This window comes from Maylandia zebra, linkage group LG3 (assembly GCF_041146795.1).
Source record: "Maylandia zebra isolate NMK-2024a linkage group LG3, Mzebra_GT3a, whole genome shotgun sequence".
In the NCBI taxonomy this organism is placed as follows: Eukaryota; Metazoa; Chordata; class Actinopteri; order Cichliformes; family Cichlidae; genus Maylandia; species Maylandia zebra.
Window position 1 is genome coordinate 450,606 of NC_135169.1, and position 19,621 is coordinate 470,226.

The 19,621-nt window shown below is 44.0% G+C and overlaps 2 protein-coding genes across 6 annotated transcripts in view; both read left to right on the forward strand.

The window, feature by feature from the left end:
• LOC101479240 (matrix remodeling-associated protein 8) overlaps positions 1-12,780 on the forward strand; it is a 359,831-nt gene extending 347,051 nt beyond the window's left edge. For 2 of the 5 annotated variants that reach the window (XR_013094741.1, XR_013094738.1), the window contains exon 3: positions 10,966-12,780. Coding sequence is in view for 2 of the 5 variants with exons in the window: in XM_076878204.1 (XP_076734319.1) it covers positions 8,794-8,866; positions 10,395-10,727; positions 10,966-11,135 (576 nt within the window). In the remaining 3 variants the exon portion in view is untranslated. The other 3 variants (XM_076878207.1, XM_076878204.1, XR_013094743.1) reach the window with 3 other exon arrangements.
• Positions 1,682-6,935, forward strand: LOC106676430 (uncharacterized). The gene is made up of 3 exons (XM_014413050.3): positions 1,682-2,049; positions 4,834-5,172; positions 5,290-6,935. Exons 1-3 carry the CDS (start codon positions 1,977-1,979, stop codon positions 5,457-5,459), a joined length of 582 nt encoding a protein of 193 aa, XP_014268536.2. The 5' UTR covers positions 1,682-1,976; the 3' UTR covers positions 5,460-6,935.
• Positions 12,781-19,621: the final 6,841 nt, after the last annotated feature.

Sequence of the window (19,621 nt, forward strand, 5' to 3'; positions counted from 1 at the left end):
AGCATTGACAGTGTGTTTACACGAGGTTCCTATGAGTAAATTCCTTTTTATGCCTTAATAATTCATGGGTCGGGTACTAGGAATGTGTTAAAAATAGGTTTAAGAGATAAAAAATTTAATCTGGAGAAATATTGTTCAGTTTAAAATGAAAAGTTTGAGTGCTTGGAGGCAACAAAGATAGAAAATAAGGCTGGCTCAAGACTTAAATCAGAGTTCAGTGTTATTATTGATGTATTTTAGAATGGCTTTATCACATGAATCTTCATGAATTCAGTGATCCAACAGTGTTTGCACAAAAAGTGGAAAGACCTCATCAGGGGAAGAGGGCGGGCTTCACTTGGTGTCAGTGACAGAAATTAAACTCATTATATTGACACAGCTGAGAGTCTGAAACATGAAATTTTAACATGTTCGTCATTTCAGTCATGTGTAGCTGTCTTTAAAGTTTTGTGCTGCACATAGTGACCGTTACTGTCTGAGCTGTTTGTGGTATAAACAGAAACTCAAGAAGCTTTTTTTCTTTTTCTTGGGGAAAAGGAAAAAAAGTTGCTTGTCTTAAAAAGAGGAAGTTAAACGTCCGAGTCGTCCATAAACAGGCCATGAATCTAAAGCTGTCTAATTAAATGTGTTCTGTTTTAAAATACGATTAATAAATATATTGAGTGAACTCACTCCAGTGTTTTCTCTTTAATTTACTTTAATCATATTTATGTGACACCAACTATTTAAATTCTATCTGTCTGATTGTAACTGAACCTGAACGTCTGACCAATCTGTGACCTGTGGAGACACGGGCCTCGAACCGTTCATAAGTGTTTGGAAAATCATAGTTTTGTAATTTTTGTAGGGCTTTAATAAAAGTCTTGCATTATATTATTAAGATCATGTGATTTAAAATAGTCCAGCTGCTCACATCTGCTCCTTTATTCTTCTTTTCACGATGGCCGCGTCATCAGACTCTTACACGTCCTCGTAATGATCTTTAACCGTCATTAAAAAGAGTAAGGAGCTCATTACAGTACCTTGAGAAGTTCGTTTTCACCTACATACCAGCTGGATTAACCCTTTATTTTTAAACATAAAAATGCTGATGAAGCCTTTAAAATAAATGTTTATGATCTGATGAAAACATCAACTTTATAACAACAGTAATGGCTTCAAGTCCCACAGGCACATTCATACCTGTGGGCCTCAGTCTGACTCTGACACCGAGCTATGATTCTTTGGTGCATTCAGATACATTTTTATATAATTTATGTTTTATTCAACGCTGAGCTGTTACTTTGGGTTTTTTGTAAAAGAAACAAACTAAATGGTATAGATGCTCGTCTGCCTCTGTATCTGCCTGCTTGCATGGCGTACCCATTATTCGGCTCACTTCTGGTTCCCTCTCTATATACGGCCCCCGCCACTACACGCTGTTCTTCTTGTCTTCGTGTCCCTCCCTTAATTCATTCACTTCTCATATGTACACGAGGATCTGCCCGGCCGGGAGCACCCACTCTCTGAGGCCTTCCCCACACTGCAGCCTCAGTTCACGCTGAAGTCATCATCGAGTAGAAATGCTGTCAAACCTAAAACGAGGGCGTGGTCTCAGCAGGCTGAGCAGGTTTTCTTTGTGTTGTGTTTCCAGCAGATTTAAAGACTCAGAGTTGAATGTAGGACGACGATATTTTATATTTTTTCTAAATTATCGAATGAACACATGAACACTCCTGTTGTAAAGACACTCAGTTTGTGCTTCATTCAGTGGGTTTCTAAGCTGCCGTTTTAAAAGTACTGCTCAAGAATCTAATTCACACTGAAAACAGTGTCTCGCGCCTCGGCAGTGACGTCACTGTGATGCGGCGTAAACGCCTCAAAAGCACACTGATTAGTGGGTGCATGTTAATTAGTTCTGTTTATACCTGCACCATAAAGGATCCACGGGTCGTGTTTTTCCGGTATATTTTAGACGTATACCGAGTTAAACTAGAATGACTCTGTTAACATCAGCGTGTCTCTGCGTGGCTCTGCTGTTCGTCTGTGTCGTGGATTTGGCTTCCTCAGGTGAGCGCTCCTTCAGGTACTGCTTCCTTTTTCTTCATGAACACCGCTCTCCTTTACTGTCAAACTGTCAAATCCCCCCGAGACCCCGCCTGTGCATTATGTCCTGGTAGTGGACAAAAACGGTTAGACCGAAATATACTGTTTTGTTTTTAGAAGGATATATTCTTTTAAAAAGAGTGTACGCAGCTTGTGTAAGCTGCTTCGGGACACCTGAGCTACGAGGCAGGGGTTCGGTCTGGTAAACAAGAAGCCCCTCTGCCCTCCTTTCCTGTCACTTTATCCAGACCACCATAAATGACGTCACAAGCTAAAGGAAAGGTGTGCAGGAGAACTTGCACAGTAATGATTAAGGAACTGACCTCACAGCCATTGTGCCAGTCATTGTTCCTTCACTGGGCTGGTTTCAGTCATTAGCAGATGTACTGTTTATAAGATTGGAAACCTGCAGTGAGCTGAGACTGAAGGAGTCACCTGGATGAGTGACCAAACGTTTCTCCCACTGAAAACACTACATCCACGTGAACCGAATCAACTTTTGGGATGTGCAGGAGACTTTATGAGGAGATGGTAAATGGCCTGTATTTGTATAGCGCTTTTCTAGTCCCTAAGGACCCCAAAGCGCTTTACACATTCAGTCATCCACCCATTCACACACTGATGGCAGCTACATTGTAGCCACAGCCACCCTGGGGCACACTGACAGAGGCGAGGCTGCCGGACACTGGCGCCACCGGTAGGCAACGGGTGAAGTGTCTTGCCCAAGGACACAACGACCGAGACTGTCTAAGCCGGGGCTCGAACCGGCAACCTTCCGATTACAAGGCAAACTCCCAACTCTTGAGCCACGATCGCACGATCAGAGAAACTGACAGATTTGTAAATCATGTGGGTGTGGCTTGGGGTGTTCAGTCTTGTTTTCCTGTTTGCTTCGGTTGGTTTGTGCAGGTGTGAACACAGTAATCACACTCATGTGTGGACAACCCCACCGAGACCGACTCCTTCAGAGGGTCTCGTTATGGTGTGAACGTGATCCCAACCAGCTGCCAGCGGCGCGTTACAGGTTTGGGTTAAAAACGTCCCGTGGCCACGTGTGCTTTATATTCCCAATACAGGGAGGAAGTACAGATGTGCAAAGGTCTGTGTGGGTCAGCAACCAGCCCTGAAACCACTCTGTTTCCTCACACAGCATAGTGTGCTCACCGTCTGTGAGTCTGACCAATGAGCGGGCTGAGCGTTCCCACGTGGTTTGTAGCGACGCCTTTTCTCTGTATGTAAACGAATCAAACCAGTTTACAAACTCAACAGCTGACATGCTGACTGTAGACTCCGCCCACCGTGTCCCACCTGATCCCGCTGGAGCAGAAACCGTGAAAGTTTCATTATAAGGTTGCGATTTTAAGGAGCAGGCTGAAAATTCAGCTCCCACACACTGACGGGACATTAAAGTAAAGGTCGTGATTTTACAGCTATGAAATGACACCATCGTAAAAACTGCAGCACAGCAACAAACAGGAGGAATGTGATGTTCAATCATCATGAACTTTATTTATGAGGGACTTTAACCTCTGAGAGAAGTGCTGAACACAGGATCAAATACGTTAGAATAAAATATAAATAAATAAAAGAAACACTTCAATTAAAATAATAACACACAATTAAAACTTTGTCTTCTCTGCTAAAGGACATAATAAACCTCGAAGCTCCTTTTTTACTATTTAGAGAATTCAGACAGTTCTGATCATGGCTGGAGAGACTTAAAGGTCACCTCACTCAGGTAGACAAACTCACCAAGTACAGATGCTTGTGTCCAAACAGGATCAACAAATTGAAAGTAAAATAAACTTTTGGATATTTTTGGCTTCCTTTTTTTTGGGACAAATGATAAAATTTCAAATATAAAAATCCTGCTGAAGTAAATATTGTTTGTGATCTGATGGAAACATCCACATTACAACAACAATGATGGCTTCAAGCTCACATTCAGGCCTGTGAGACACAGTTAGACTGTCAGACACTGAGCCGTGACTCTGTGGTGCATCTCACCATTCAAATACACTTTTATATACTATATTTTATTTAATATTCAACACTGAACTATAGATTTTATTTTTAGTTAAACGTTTTATTCAGTATTTTCATAAAAGTGTTTTTTTTTTTTTAAACATTTAGTGTAACCTGTGAGAACACAGGCCTGTGTGTTTGTCCTCCACAGTGGGAAAAAAGGCTGAAAATAATCATTTTAGCAGAACCTCATTTTATAAATTCTGCACTCAGCTTTCTAATGTCTTTGAAATTCAGCACAGCTTGTTTTTCCAGTTTTTCCTTGTTTCTTCTTTCCCGACACGCTCACTTTTAAATCCGTCTCCTCGTTGCTCTCTGTGTGTCTGACCTGAACCACTGCTCTCGCTGTCTTTGGAGTATCTGCAGGATATATAATATATAATATCTGACCTTAGTCTTGCTCTGTATTTCTCCCTTCTCCACACCGTCACTATCTATATGCTTGCTGTGTTATTCAGCAGGGAGATCCACAACTCGCTCAGTGCTTTCATAAGATACAAGGACATAAACACTGATTACATACAAACAGGAGTCAAACCTGATAAACTGCATCAGAGGTTTGGTGACTTTGTCCCAAAATAAAGTCCAAGAAGGTTTTTTTTTCTGTCCTCTGTGACAGCAGAGCTCACTGGTCTCTGATCCTCACTCTGATTGGCTCCTGTAGAAGTGAACAGTTGTACTTTGACCTTTAACCTCTCTGCTCTGTGTTGTTTCCTCTTTCAGAGCAGAAAATCATCACAGCTCAGTCTGGACAGAACGTCACTCTGACATGTCGAGCTCCACAAGGCAAACCCATCAGAGCTGTGAAGTGGAGCAGAGCTGACCTGGGAGATAAATATGTGCTTTTGTACCGAGATGAGCTGTTTGATCAAACAAGCCAGCATCCATCTTTTAAGAACCGGGTGGATCTGCAGGACAGACAGATGAAGGATGGAGACGTGTCTTTGATTCTGAAGGATGTGACGATTAATGATGCTGGAACATACGAGTGTCGTGTCATTGTGGGAGAATCAGCATCATTGGAGATCATGGGAACCGTCAACATGAGTGTTCTTCCTCCAGGTGAGCAGAGTTCACTATGTGTGATCAGAGGTGAAGCTGCTTGCTGACGTTGGATTAGATTCTCTTCTGTTCTTCACTCATCATGAATGCTGACACCCTCCTGTTTCTCTCCTGCAGGTCACCAGGGAGACACGGAGGATGGAGGGATAAAGGATATCCCTGTTGGACTTAAAATCGGTCTGTCATTTATTGGTGGGATTGTTTCAGGTTTTCTTTTGTGTTGTTTTGGGATCTTTCTTTGCATTTACTGCAATAATGATGCTGAGATTCGGAGTCAGGAGCTATAAGTCTCCTGACAACCATCACAAGGTTTAAAAAACCCTAAAATGAAAACACAGTTTAAAAACTGATGTTTGTTGAAAACGCCTACAGAAACACATTAAACACATTAAATATTTTTCAATAACAACGATGGTTTAAAAACCCTTAAAAATATTCATATTAAGAAGGTAAAAAAAATCAATGGATTTATTAAACATATTAAAGCCAGTAGACAAAAATTCTGAGGAGGAGAGCTGAGAGGCACTGCCTTATTAAAAAAAAGACCTCATACTTACTATGTCATTTGATCGAGATTTAACCTACTAGTTAAGCTACTGCTTAATTTATACGTCTGCTGTAAACTTGTATATAGAACCTACGACGTGGCCACTCGAAGTGTTGGGAGGTGTTATTAATGCCTGTGATACTGAAAGTTCACAGTTGCTGTCTGAGTTTATCTCTTTATATTGATCAAATTGTGTTTAAGTCAAAAACTGTCACCAGAAGAACACATAGCCACATATGCATAGGAGGAAAAAGGGCAATTCCTCATGTCTCAGAACAAGCACCGACATGTTTTTGTTCTTTTATTATTATTGTACTTGTTTCTTTTCTAATGTTTATTGTATATAAATGTAGTGCTGGGAAACAGTGAACACCTCCTGAACTGAGTAACTGGTTGTGCCAGTTAGTTGGCAGCTGTCACGCTGATCTTTGAAGAACCGAGTTCAGTCACTCAAGCATCGACGGCTTATTTCACTACACTTTCCTAACCACGAAGCTTCACCACTGTTCCACGTTTTCTCCATGTGTGGATAACGACTCTCATCGTGCTTCACTGGAGAGTCACACTTCTTTACATCACGTTACATGAAACAGCTCAACTCATAAAGTAACCAGCAGGGGGCGATGAGGAGCTGATCCAATGCTTTCCCATCTCTTTAAATACAAAGTAGCTTCTTACTCATGTGTAACAGCTGTTCATGGCTGATCGTCAACTGTGTGCTGCTCCATCCAAATATGCTTCAACAGTGTGTTTACAGGAGGTACTGCATGGGGGACTCATCAGTTTTAACTAGATCATCAACAGCGACTGAAATGAAGCTCCACAACATGAAACTGTTCACTGATGAGACTTCAGTGAACAGTAGATGAATCAACTGAAGGCTCAGATGCATCTCTCAGGTCCTGTTTCTTCAGGACATGACTTTCACAGACTGTTCATCTGCTGCAGATAGTTGTTTTTGTAGGCCTGAAACTTCTTCGTTTCTCTTTCACTTGTCCAGTTTAATCAGATTTTTAAGGACCCACTGCACACTGTACTGAGATACTCCAAGTTTTAAGATATCCGTTAAAGAATCAGATTGTCGGTGCAATTCTATTATTCTGTCTGTCAAACTGTCTTATCTTTGGCAGGTTCCCTAAATCTAACTAAAGAAATGGAAGCAAATGTGTTGTTGGGACAGGTTGCTTGTAATAAAGTCTCTGAAGTTACAGTTTAATGTTGGTTCTTTGCTTATTTGAAAAATTGTTTAGAAACAAAACAGGTTCATCAATTTGAATTTTTATACCTGAATGATTCATGGATCAGGTGCAAGGACTGTTAAAAATGTGCGGGAAGGAGCCAAAGTCCAGAGACAAACCTTCATCCTGGAGAACTGTTGCTCAAGATCACTTTTTAAAGAATGTGCAACTGATTGGAGGCAAAATAGGGAGAAAATAGTGTCGGTGTGCTCATAGGTATATATTAGAATAGCTTCATCACATGAATGTTAATGAAGTTAGTGATCGGCCACTGTTTGTATGAATGGAGGAAGAATACGTGCTCAGAGGAAGAGGGCGGGCTTTACTTGGTGTCAGTGAGAGAAATGAAAAAAAGCTCAAATGAGTGAGAAGGACGATGAAGGAAACATCTGTGCTGTGTCTGCTCTGTAAGTAGAATCTCTGTGTTTGTTTGAATTCTTGTACTTTGACTGTCTGCTCTCCTGATAACTGATGATGGAGGAGAAGACATGAAAAACAAATCAGGCTGAATTCAAGTACAAGAACAGTAAAACCAATAGAAAAAAAACTATAAAATAGATTCAGATAAACAGAATAACATACTATGCAAAATAGAAAGAATACTAGACGATAGAATAAGTACTATACAAATACTTTGTTACATTGGGAAAATTGCACTTGGTGTCATACATATGTGTGAGTTTGAAACATGAAATGTGTAGCTGTCTTTAAAGCTTTGTGCTGCACATAGTGACCGTTACTCTCTGAGCTGTTTGTGGTTTAAACAGAAACTACAGGAACTTCATTTTTCTGTGTCTGGGGGAAGAAAGTTGCAGCTGTTTCATCAGAAAGCTGCTAAAAAAAAGAGGAAGTAAAATGTCTAAAACCTCCATAAACAGGCCATGAATCTAAAGCTGTTTACCGCTTTAAAGCCGGTCGGCGCGCGCGCTCCGTTCTGCATAACTATTTTTAAATGGTCGGTCTTAAAGGGTTAATTAAATATGATTAATAAATACATACAGTGAACTCACTCCAGTGTTTTGTTTTGTTTTGACTTTTTTATCATATTTATGCAGCACCAACATTTCCATCTGTCAGATTGTGAACGTTTACTCTGCTTTTGTAGCATTTCTACTCACTGACACCTTAATGTTACATTCAGCTGAGCTTGAACTGACTAATCGGTGGCCTGTGGAGCCACGAGCCTCGGACCATCATCAGCAGCAGGTTTGTAGTTTTCAGTTACATGAGCGCAGTGATGGCGGCCATGTTTGAGGAATAACTTCTTCTGAGTTTATGTAACCAGACACAGGTTCATACACATGATTCAGCTTTAAACGACTAAAACTAATTTTGTTGTTTTTGTAGCTTTTTAACAAAAGTATTTGATTACGTTTTTAAGCCCATGTGATTAAAAATAGTTCAGCTGCTGTTTGTTTGAATCTGGAATAACAATTAACTTTTCTTTCAGACATTTCCAAATGTCAGGCCTTGCAGCGCAGTTTGAAATGTGAAAATCTTTCATTCTGTGTATTTGCTGCACCCACTTGAATCAAAGAGCAACCCCACTCATTCGGCTCACTTGTGGTTCCCTGTCTCTATATATGAACACCTCACCCTGAAGTTATGTGAATAAATCAAAATGCTGCCTCACAGCACAGACCTGTGACAAGAACCAGAACATTTTTCTCCGAAACGCGCCAACGAGTGACGCGCAGTGACGTCATGGATTGCGGCGTTAAACAGAAAGTAGATTGATGAGTGCCAGTTTTTCGCCGTTTGTAGCTACTTGCGCTGCAGAGGATCAAACAGGTCGTGTTTCCCCGGTATGTTTTGGAGGTACCGAATAAAACTACGATGACTCCGTTAACATCAGCCTGTCTCTGCTTAACTCTGCTGTTTGTCTGTGTCGTGGATTTGGCCTCTTCAGGTGAGCTCTCCTTCAGGTACTACTTTGTTTCAACTTCACGAACAAGGCTCTGAAACATTACGCTGCCTCTTAATGTAAAAGTGTTGAATCTCCCCTAGACTGTGCCTTATGTCCATGTAGTGACCGAAAAATGCTTGTTAATTATCAGAAGGATGGATTAAATCTAATAAATTTTAAAAAAAAAAAAGTATACGCAGGTTGTGTAAGCTTTCTCAGGACACCTGATTTACGGGGTGCGGTCAGGTAAACGAAAAGCCCCTGTCCCCTCCGTTCCCAATAACTTTACCCTGACTGCTAACGGCACTAAGGCAAGGTGTGTTTTTACTCTTTACTGAAATCAAAGTCTTCTTTTCCTGTTTGGTTCGGTTGGTTCGTGCAGGTGTGAACACAGTAATCACACTCAGGTGCAGCAACAACCCCACCGAGACCCTCAGGAGGAGGAGGTCTCAGTGCGGTTCGTTTATGGTGTGAACGTGATCCCAAACACGGGCGCGTTACAGGTTTGAGTTAAAAACGTCCCGTTGCTATGTGTGCTTTATATTCTCAATACAAGGAGGAAGTACAGATATGCAAAGGTTACGTGAGGGTCAGCAACCAGCCCTGAAACGACTCTGTTTTCACTCACAGCACACTCACCTTCTGTGACATCTGACCAATGAGCGGTCTCAGCGTTCTCACGTGGTTTGTAGTGACGTATTTTCTCTGTGCGAAAACAAATCAAACCAGTTTACAAACTCAACAGTTGACCTGCTGACTGTAGACTCCGCCCACCGTGTCCCACCTGATCCCGATGGAGCAGAAACGGTAAAAGTTTCCCTTAAAGAGGAAGAAATGTACAGCTCTGAAATGACATCATCATAAGAACTGCAGCACAGCAACAAACAGGAGCAATGTGAGGTGAAATATGATGTTCAGTCATCTTCATATATTCTGATCTTCATTCAGAGGGATTCTGTGTGCAGAATCAATCATGTCAGAGATCTTTAACCTCTGATAGAAGTGCTGAGCATCCAAATAAAACATAAATAAATAAATAAATAAAACAAATTTAATAAAAAATAATAACACAAAATAACCACCTCCACAGGAGGAACTTCTCTGCCCCACAGCAGACACTCAGTCTTCAGCTCCCAGCCTGTCAAACTAGGCTGACTAAGAGTCGGCTCTCACATGTGTTTGCTGCTCTATTTGAGTGAGATTTGATCTTATTGAGATGTATAGGGAAATTAAAATGGGTATAATTTTAGCCAGGTTCTTATTTGATAAATTATCAATCAATCAATCAATCCTTTATTTATATAGCACATTTAAAGACCAAAGTGCTTCTCAATAGTAAAATTATTCACTCAGCTTTGCAGAGGTTTGGTGACTTTGTCCCAAAATAAAGTCCAAGAAGGTTTTTTTTTTTCTGTCTTCTGTGTCAGCAGAGCTCTCTGGTCTTTGATCCTCTCTCTGATTGGCTGCTGTAGAAGTCAAGAGTTGTACTTTGACCTTTAACCTCTCTGCTCTGTTTTGTTTCCTCTTTCAGACCAGAAAAACATCACAGCTGAGTCGGGACAGGATGTAGTTCTACCATGTCGAGTACCATCAAACAAAACCATCAGAGCTGTGAAGTGGAGCAGAGCGGACCTGGCGAAGGAATATGTGCTTTTGTACCGGGATGATCAGCTGGATCAAGACAACCAGCATCCATCTTTTAAGAACCGGGTGGATCTGCAAGACAGACAGATGAAGGATGGAAACATGTCTTTGATTCTGAAGAATGTGACGATTGATGATGGTGGATCATACAATTGTAATATCTTCAACGGAGAGACAAGGTCATGGGAGAGCATCAACACTGTCAGCCTGACTGTTTCAGGTGAGTGAGTAGAGCTGAGTGTGTGTGTGATCAGAGGTGAAGCTGCTTCCTGGTTGTTGATGTTTGTTTCTAAAGATGTTGTTGATGAGACTTTGTAGAAAGCAGCTGGTCTGAGTGATGTGATCAGAGTGCAGTAGATAATGTCTGACAGCAGTTTGAAGAGGAAATGGATTCTGTTCTGTTCTTCACTCATCACCTACCTGACAGCTGACACCTCACACCTGTTTCTCACCTGCAGGTCAGACAGGAGGAGACAAACAGGATGGACCTGTTGGACTGATAGTTGGTCTGTCAGTTTCTGCTGTTCTTCTTGTTGCTGCTGTTGTTGGATTTTTGATCTACAGAAAACATAAACAACAACAGAGTCAGGATTCACACCAGCCTCCTGTTGAATTTCAGCCTGTTTGAAACATCTCAGAGTTTGTTTTTATACAGCTGAACTCCTGCTGATCCAGACTCTCAGTACTGTTATTGTTACATGTGGAACATTCAAGACTTCATCATTCAAACAAAGAAAAGTTACATATCTGAGAATAAGATCAGTGATATTCAACAACAAAAACCATTTTATGTGACAAACATCTTCTTTGTCTCTGATGTCGACAGAAATAAGTTTGTTCACAGTGATGAATTCAGCGTCGTCTCTGTCACAATATCAGAATCAGTGAGTTTGTCTCATCTTCAGGTTCAGCTGTTTGTGAGGTCAGACTCACAGACTGATCCTCGTGTTTAGATGTTACACAATAATTCCAGACACTGACTGACAACACAAACACAACACAAAGTGCTCAGGGTCCATTTATCAGCTAGGACTGAGTGACTGAATAATCTGATATTATTATGAAACCAAAGAGAAATGTGTTACATGGAGCTGCAGAGTCACATGTTTCCTCTGATCTATGAAGCCTTAACTTGTTCCTCCATGAAGGAGACTCTTCAGTTTAAACACGTCAAGATTATTTATTATTGATTTTTATATGAGCTTGTTTATCGATAAAGTTTTACACGTGTTGCTCTTGAATGTTTGTCTTTGCTTCCTGTGGCTGTAAATGTCTTTCTGACCTGCTGTTTGAGTGTGAGCAGATTTGATCTCACCTTGAGTGTAACAATGTGAATATTTATACATTTAACCTGATGTTATTACATCCTGTGATCTGTGGAAGCTCAGTACCGCCTCTCAGAGGTAGGAGATAAATAACAGAGCTGAAACCCTGGCAGTTCATGGGATATCAGTATAAGGCATGTTACAGACTGCATATAGTTTTGTGTATTAACTTCTTTGTGCCTACCATGTGAAACAAGCATGTTAAATGACTTGACTTGACTTCCGGCGCCCCCCGTGTGCGGCAGCCTGTTACAGCAGCTCTGCTCATTCTGAGTTTCTTTCTTTCTTATCTTTTCTTCTCGTAATTTTTTATAACTAACGTATCAGTAATTAGACTCTGCAACCATGTTCTACCGTTTTGTGCTAGTTCTTGTGGTGTATTCATAATTGTCTCTGGTACATTTGTTGTATGGGCAGTATGTGTTCACTGTTTGATTGTGTAATTACATGTTACGCACTGGCAATGCATGCCGGTAGATGGTAATACAGGAAGTAAAAGAGATGGTCTTACCGCACACAGTGGTCCCGCGTACTTATTCAGATTCAGAGTAAGAATCACACATGGTGTCAGAAGTGCTGTGTGACTTGTAAGACTCCATACATCTGCCGAGTGTGAGGAGAAGGGGAAGGTGGAAACAAAATGCCGAATGACGACGTAGACGATCGTCCGAGGGCAGGAGTTAGCACCGCGGCTAGCACTCCCAGCGCTACGTTTAGCATCCAACCACCGGAGCCCTTTGATTTTTCCAAACCACACGAATGGACAAGATGGGTCCGTCGCTTCGAGAGATTCCGTCAGGCAAGTAATCTGTCTGCGAGCTCGGAGGAAAATCAAGTGAACACTCTCATATATTGTATGGGAGACGAAGCGGATGACGTCCTGAGAGGACTAAAGTTAAGTGATGTAGACCAACGGGACTATGCTAAAGTGAGAGATAGCTTCCACAACTTTTTCATTGTGAGGAAAAATGTTGTTTATGAGCGCGCACGTTTTAATATGCGCAAACAAGAGCCGAATGAGACTGTTGATGCATTCGTGACTGCCTTGCATGCATTAGCAGAGCACTGTAACTACGGACCGCTCCACGATGAGCTGATAAGAGACAGAATAGTAGTGGGCTTGGTCGACACGAGGCTGTCTGAGCGCATGCAGATGGAAAAAGACTTGGACTTGGATAAAGCTATAAATATGGCCAGGCAGTCAGAAGAAATCAAAAAGCAACAGTCAGCTTTGAGAAGTGAAACAAATGTAATGCATGTAAATGCGAAAACAGTTGACAGAGTGATACAAAAGCACGACAAAACAAAGTTCAACATGTTCAAAAATAAAACTGTCAAAACACAACAGCAATATAGCAAGAGACAAAGTAACAAATGCTACAAGTGCGGAGGCTCTCCACATCCGAAACCTGAGTGCCCAGCAAATGATGCAAAATGTCATTTATGTGGAAAAAAAGGTCACTACCAGCGAGTCTGCAGACAAAGCAAGACAGTGCAAAGTATTGAGGAGGAAGAGGAGCAAGGTTTCTTCCTAGGCTCAGTTTCCAGTGACGGCCAGGCGTGGACAGCCAACATACAAGTGAAAGATGCAAAAATCACTTTCAAACTGGATACTGGAGCAGATGTGACTGTAATAGCTGACTCGGACTTATCAAAGATTTTTGCTAACGAACACAGACCAGTTCTCCAGCAGCCAGAAAAACCTTTGTTAGGCCCTGGAAAAACACCACTGGACGTTGCAGGTTTTACAAAGCTACAGCTCAACTACGGAGCGAAACAGACAACAGAGAAGGTCTATGTTGTAAGAAACCTGAGCACTCCACTGCTAGGCCTGCCCGCCATTACAGCTCTTGGCCTGCTGGTGCGAGTTGACGCGGTTTCAATGGACACTCTGAAGACTACTTACCCTAAACTTTGCAATGGTCTAGGGAAAGTGCAGCGGGCCTATCACATTAAACTCAAACCGAATGCTGTGCCGTACTCACTCAAAACTCCGCGAAGGCTTCCTCTGCCTCTGATGGGAAGGGTAAAAGAGGAACTCCAACGAATGGAAGAGCTTGGTGTCATTACCCGAGTTGAGGAACCAACGGATTGGTGTGCCGGCATGGTTGTTGTTCCAAAGAAAAACAGCCCTAGGCTAAGACTTTGCGTAGACTTTACCGGACTAAATGAGTATGTGTGCAGGGAAAAATATGTGCTGCCATCGGTTGAACAAAGTCTCGGAATGCTCGCAGGAGCCAAAGTGTTTAGCAAACTGGATGCCAACATGGGCTTCTGGCAGATTCCCCTGTCCGATGAGTCTGCCAAACTCACCACCTTCATCACACCCTTTGGGCGGTTCCACTTTAACCGCCTACCGTTTGGGATCAACTCAGCGCCCGAACACTTTCAGCGCATGATGGCGGAGGTCATCGAGGGTCTTGAAGGAGTGGTGTGTCACATTGACGATGTGTTGGTGTGGGGACGTAACCATCAGGAGCACGATTCCCGTCTCCATGCTACACTGCAAAGACTGGAAAAAGCAGGCATAACGCTGAATGTTGAAAAATGCGAGCTCTCCCAGAGCAAGGTTGCTTTCTTGGGTCACATCATAGCGGATACAGGAATCAGTCCTGACCCGAAGAAAACGGAGGCAATTACAGAAATGACAGAGCCAACTAATGTGTCAGAGTTGCGCAGTTTTCTGGGCATGGTGAATCAAGTGGGCAAGTTCATCCCCCATTTAGCTGAAAAAGACAAAGCCCTGCGAGATCTTCTTTCCAAAAAGAACGCATGGTATTGGGGAACTGACCAAGTGAGAGCTTTCAAAACATTACGAGATGCCCTGACCTCACCCCCAGTGCTCGCAATGTATGACCCCAACAGAGACATTAAAGTATCAGCAGATGCTTCATCCTATGGTCTCGGAGGTGTTCTTTTGCAGCTGTGGGAAGAAGGATGGCGACCAGTGGCGTATGCATCGAGGTCCCTTTCGCCTACAGAACAACGATACGCACAAGTGGAAAAAGAGGCACTGGCATCTACATGGGCGTGTGAGCGTTTTCGTGATTTCCTGATTGGTAAACATTTTTGTCTTGAAACGGACCACAAACCTCTCGTTTCCTTACTGGGAGGACAAGCTCTGGATCTCTTGCCACCCAGGATCCAGCGATTCAGAATGAGACTCATGCGTTACTCGTACACTGTGCAGTACGCCCCAGGGAAATCGCTCTGGACAGCAGATACTTTGTCCCGCTCACCTCTGAAAAAACCAATGAACCTGTCAGACAAAGAGCTAATGGAAAGCACAGACATATATGTCGACAGTATTGTAGCAAACATGCCTGTCAGTTCATCATATATGCAAACACTGAAGGAACAACTGAAAAGCGACAGTGTGTGTGCTCGCGTCATGGACATGTGCACCGAAGGCTGGCCAGAACATGCAAAACAAGAGCCTTTACTGCGAAATTACTGGCCTGACCGAGCCACGCTCACTGTTGAAGACAGCCTTTTGTTAAAAGACACACGGCTTATCATTCCTTCAGCAATGAGAAACGAGGTGCTGGAAAAACTACACGAAGGACATCAAGGTGTTGTAAAATGTAAAGCTCGTGCACGCCAAACAGTGTGGTGGCCCGGGCTGAGTCAACAAATCTCTGAGATGGTGCTCAAGTGCAAAACGTGTATTCAAGAAAGACACAATAACAGTGAGCCACTCATGCCAACAGAATACCCTGCCCGCCCATGGCAGAGAGTGGGCACAGATCTTTTCGAGCTGGGAGGGAAAACTTACCTTCTCGCTGTTGACTATCACTCTAGATTTGTTGAGATTGCTTTGTTAAACAGGACAAAATCAAACGATGTCATTACTCACCTGAAATCTTTCTTTGCCCGTCACGGCATCCCAGAGGTCCTCATGTCTGATAATGGGCCACAGTATTCAGGTCAAATCTTTACAGACTTTGCAGCAGCATACGGCTTCAAACACATCACAAGCAGTCCCAAGTTTCCGCAAAGTAATGGAGAAGCAGAACGTGCTGTGCAGACTGTAAAAAATCTTCTGAAAAAAGCAGCTGATCCTTATCTAGCTCTTCTTGCCTATAGAGCTACACCACTGCAGTCCGGATACAGCCCTGCAGAGCTTTTAATGGGCAGACGTCTGCGAACCACACTGCCGATGCTTCCATCGCAGCTGGAGCCCACACTGCCGGACAACGCATTGCTCGCTCGAAAGGAAAGGGAGAAGAGGATGATGGACATGGCAAACTTCAACAGGTGCCACCGCGCAAAACCTTTATGCAGCCTGTCCCCAGGAGAGCAAGTTTGGGTGACTGATGTCAAAACTACAGGCACTGTTATCCAAAATCACTCTACACCCCGATCATACACAGTGGAGTTACCACAAGGGACTGTGAGGCGTAATCGTGTGCATTTGATTCCTTTAAGTTCACCTGTGCATGAACCTGCTAATGTGCCTGTGTTGCAGAAGCCTCAAACACCCAGTGTGATCCCTGCTACACCTGTTAACACTGATGTGGTCAGAACCAAGTCAGGGAGGCCAATAGTTAAACCTAAAAAGTTAGATCTGTAAGAAAAAAAAAAAAGGTTGTTGTTATGTAACTGTGTTATAAGGGTTTTGTAGAGCACAGTAAAATAAAGCTAAAAAGAGTTGTTAAGAAAAGAAAAGAACAAGAAAACAAAAACAAAAGGTTAAAAATGTAATGCAGATTGTTTGCCAGATGTTCTTGTATGGCTTTGAAAAAGAGAAGTTCTGTCCTGAGAAAAGGAATATTCTGTTTTTGTTTAAAAGGGGAGATGTGGTGTATTCATAATTGTCTCTGGTACATTTGTTGTATGGGCAGTATGTGTTCACTGTTTGATTGTGTAATTACGTGTTACGCACTGGCAATGCATGCCAGTAGATGGTAATACAGGAAGTAAAAGAAATGGTCTTACCGCACACAGTGGTCCCGCGTACTTATTCAGATTCAGAGTAAGAATCACACAGTTCTGGTCGTTTTTCTTAGTTTATTTCTACTTTTTTCACGCGTGTCTGGGGACCCAGAGCAGGGATCCTTTGTTTACAGTAAGGATCAGCTGTTAGCGCTGCGTCCCGCAGCGGTACTGCCGGCGGACAGACCCGACATTCCCAGCGAGCTGAGGAGGAAAAGACGGGGGTGTCGTGCTGGGAAGGAGCGCCGTCGCCCGAGAAGGAGACGTTATCGACCATCTCTTCCTTCTGTAATCATTGGAAACGTAAGATCTTTGCCCAATAAGATGGATGAGCTCACGTCGCTAACCTGGTCACAGAGGGAGTACCGGTGTTGTGCCAAAAAGTGATTGTCTGCCGTCGTGGCTAACACCGCTAACTCCGGACACAAGCGTGACACTACCGGGATTTCAGATGCTGCGAGCGGACAGGACGAGAGAGAGCGGTAAGAGGAAAGGAGGGGGACTGGCAGTTTTTGTGAATGACAGATGGTGTAACCCTGGGCACATCACTGTGAAAGAACAACTCTGCAGCAGAGACATTGAGCTGTTAGCCGTTAGCATGCGTCCGTACTACCTGCCCCGGGAGTTCTCGCATGTTATCGCGATAACAGCGTATGTCCCCCCCTCGGCCAACGCGGATGCAGCCTGTGACACTCTCCACTCAGTGGTCAGCAGACTGCAAACACAATCACCGAGAGCCCTTCTCATAATATCAGGGGACTTCAATCATGCCTCTTTGGACTCCACACTGCCCACCTTCACCCAGTATGTGACCTGCTCAACCAGAGACAATAAAACACTGGACTTACTGTATGCCAATGCTGAAGAGGCATACAGTTCATCACCTCTCCCTCCACTGGGCAAATCTGACCACAACCTGGTGCACCTTGTCCCTGTGTATGAGCCCTTAGTGCGCAGGGAGCCACCAGCCACCCGCACAGTGCAGAGATGGTCAGAGGAGAGCGAGGAGGCTCTTAAGGACTGTTTTGAGTCGACTGTGTGGGAGGTGATCTGTGACGACCATGGAGAGGACATCGACAGCCTTACTACATGCATTACTGACTATATTAATTTCTGTGTGGATAACACTGTACCTACCTGGACTGTACGGTGTTTCTCCAACAACAAACCTTGGATTACCCCAGAAATTAAAGCTGTCCTCAAGCAGAAGAGGAGGGCCTTCAAATCCAAAGACAAAGAGGAGTTGAAAAGGGTGCAGAGAGAGTTGAGGGGACTGATAAGGAATGGGAAGGAAAGCTACAGGCAGAAGATGGAGAACCAGCTTCAGCAAAACAACGTTGGTGAAGTCTGGAGAGGCCTCAGAACCATCTCAGGCCACAAACAGCAGAACTCTCTGCCTGGGAGGGATGTGAGGTGGGCAAATGAACTGAATCATTTCTTCAACAGATTTGATTCAACCATGAGACAGTCTGCAACATCGGCTGCAGACTCACCCACCCCCACTGCTGCTGTTCCACCTCTGACACCTCAGACACTTCACACCTCCTCTATTCACCCTGCTCACTCCTCCCCACCCCCAACAACAGCATCCAATACACACTCAACACAAGGCTCCAGCCTGTCTCTCTCAACCACCCAGGTTAGGAGGGAACTGAGGAGGATTAATGGCAAGAAGGCAGCGGGCCCAGATGGCATCAGCTCGAGGGTCGTCAGGTCCTGCGCGGACCAACTGTGTGGGGTGATGGAGCACCTCTTCAACCTGAGCCTGAGGTTGGGAAGAGTCCCACAGCTCTGGAAAACCTCCTGTGTTGTACCAGTGCCAAAGACTTCACGCCCCAAGGACCTCAACAGCTACAGGCCGGTGGCTCTGACATCCCACCTGATGAAGACCCTGGAGCGGTTGGTCCTGGCTCAGCTTCGGCGCCTAACAAGCTCATCACTGGACCCACTTCAGTTTGCCTACCAGCCTGGCATTGGAGCGGATGATGCCGTCATTCACCTCCTACATCGTTCCCTCGCTCACCTGGAGACCGCTGGAAGCACTGTGAGAATCATGTTCTTTGATTTCTCCAGTGCCTTCAACACCATTCTTCCCTCGGTTCTGAAGGACAAGCTGGAGAACTCTGGAGTGGACCATCACCTCACTACCTGGATTTTGGACTACCTCACCGACCGACCACAGTATGTGAGGACTCAGGGCTGTGTGTCGGACAGGGTCGTCTGCAGTACGGGGGCCCCACAGGGAACGGTTCTGGCTCCGTTCCTCTTCACCATCTACACTGCAGACTTCTCCCACAATTCCACCCAGTGCTTCCTGCAGAAGTTCTCTGATGACTCTGCAATAGTCGGCCTCATCACTGATGGGGACGACAAGGAGTACAGAGGACTGACTCAAGACTTTGTGGACTGGTGCCAGCTGAACTACCTCCAGATCAACGCCAGTAAAACCAAGGAGCTGGTGGTAGACTTCCGCAGGCACAAACATCCTCCACTGCAACCACTGAACATCCAGGGTATGGACATTGAGGCTGTGGACAGCTACAGGTACCTTGGTGTTCATCTGAACAATAGACTGGACTGGACTCATAACTGAGACGCCCTCTACAGGAAAGGGCAGAGCAGGCTGTACCTGCAGCTCAGGTCGTTTGGAGTGGAGGGCCCACTGCTGAAGACCTTCTATGACTCTGTTGTGGCTTCTGCTATCTTTTATGGTGTGGTCTGCTGGGGCGGCAGCATCTCTGCTGGGGACAGGAAGAGACTGAACAGGGTGATCCGAAGGGCCAGCTCTGTTCTAGGATGCCCTCTGGACCCAGTGGAGGTGGTGAGTGACAGGAGAATGGCGGCTAAGCTGTCA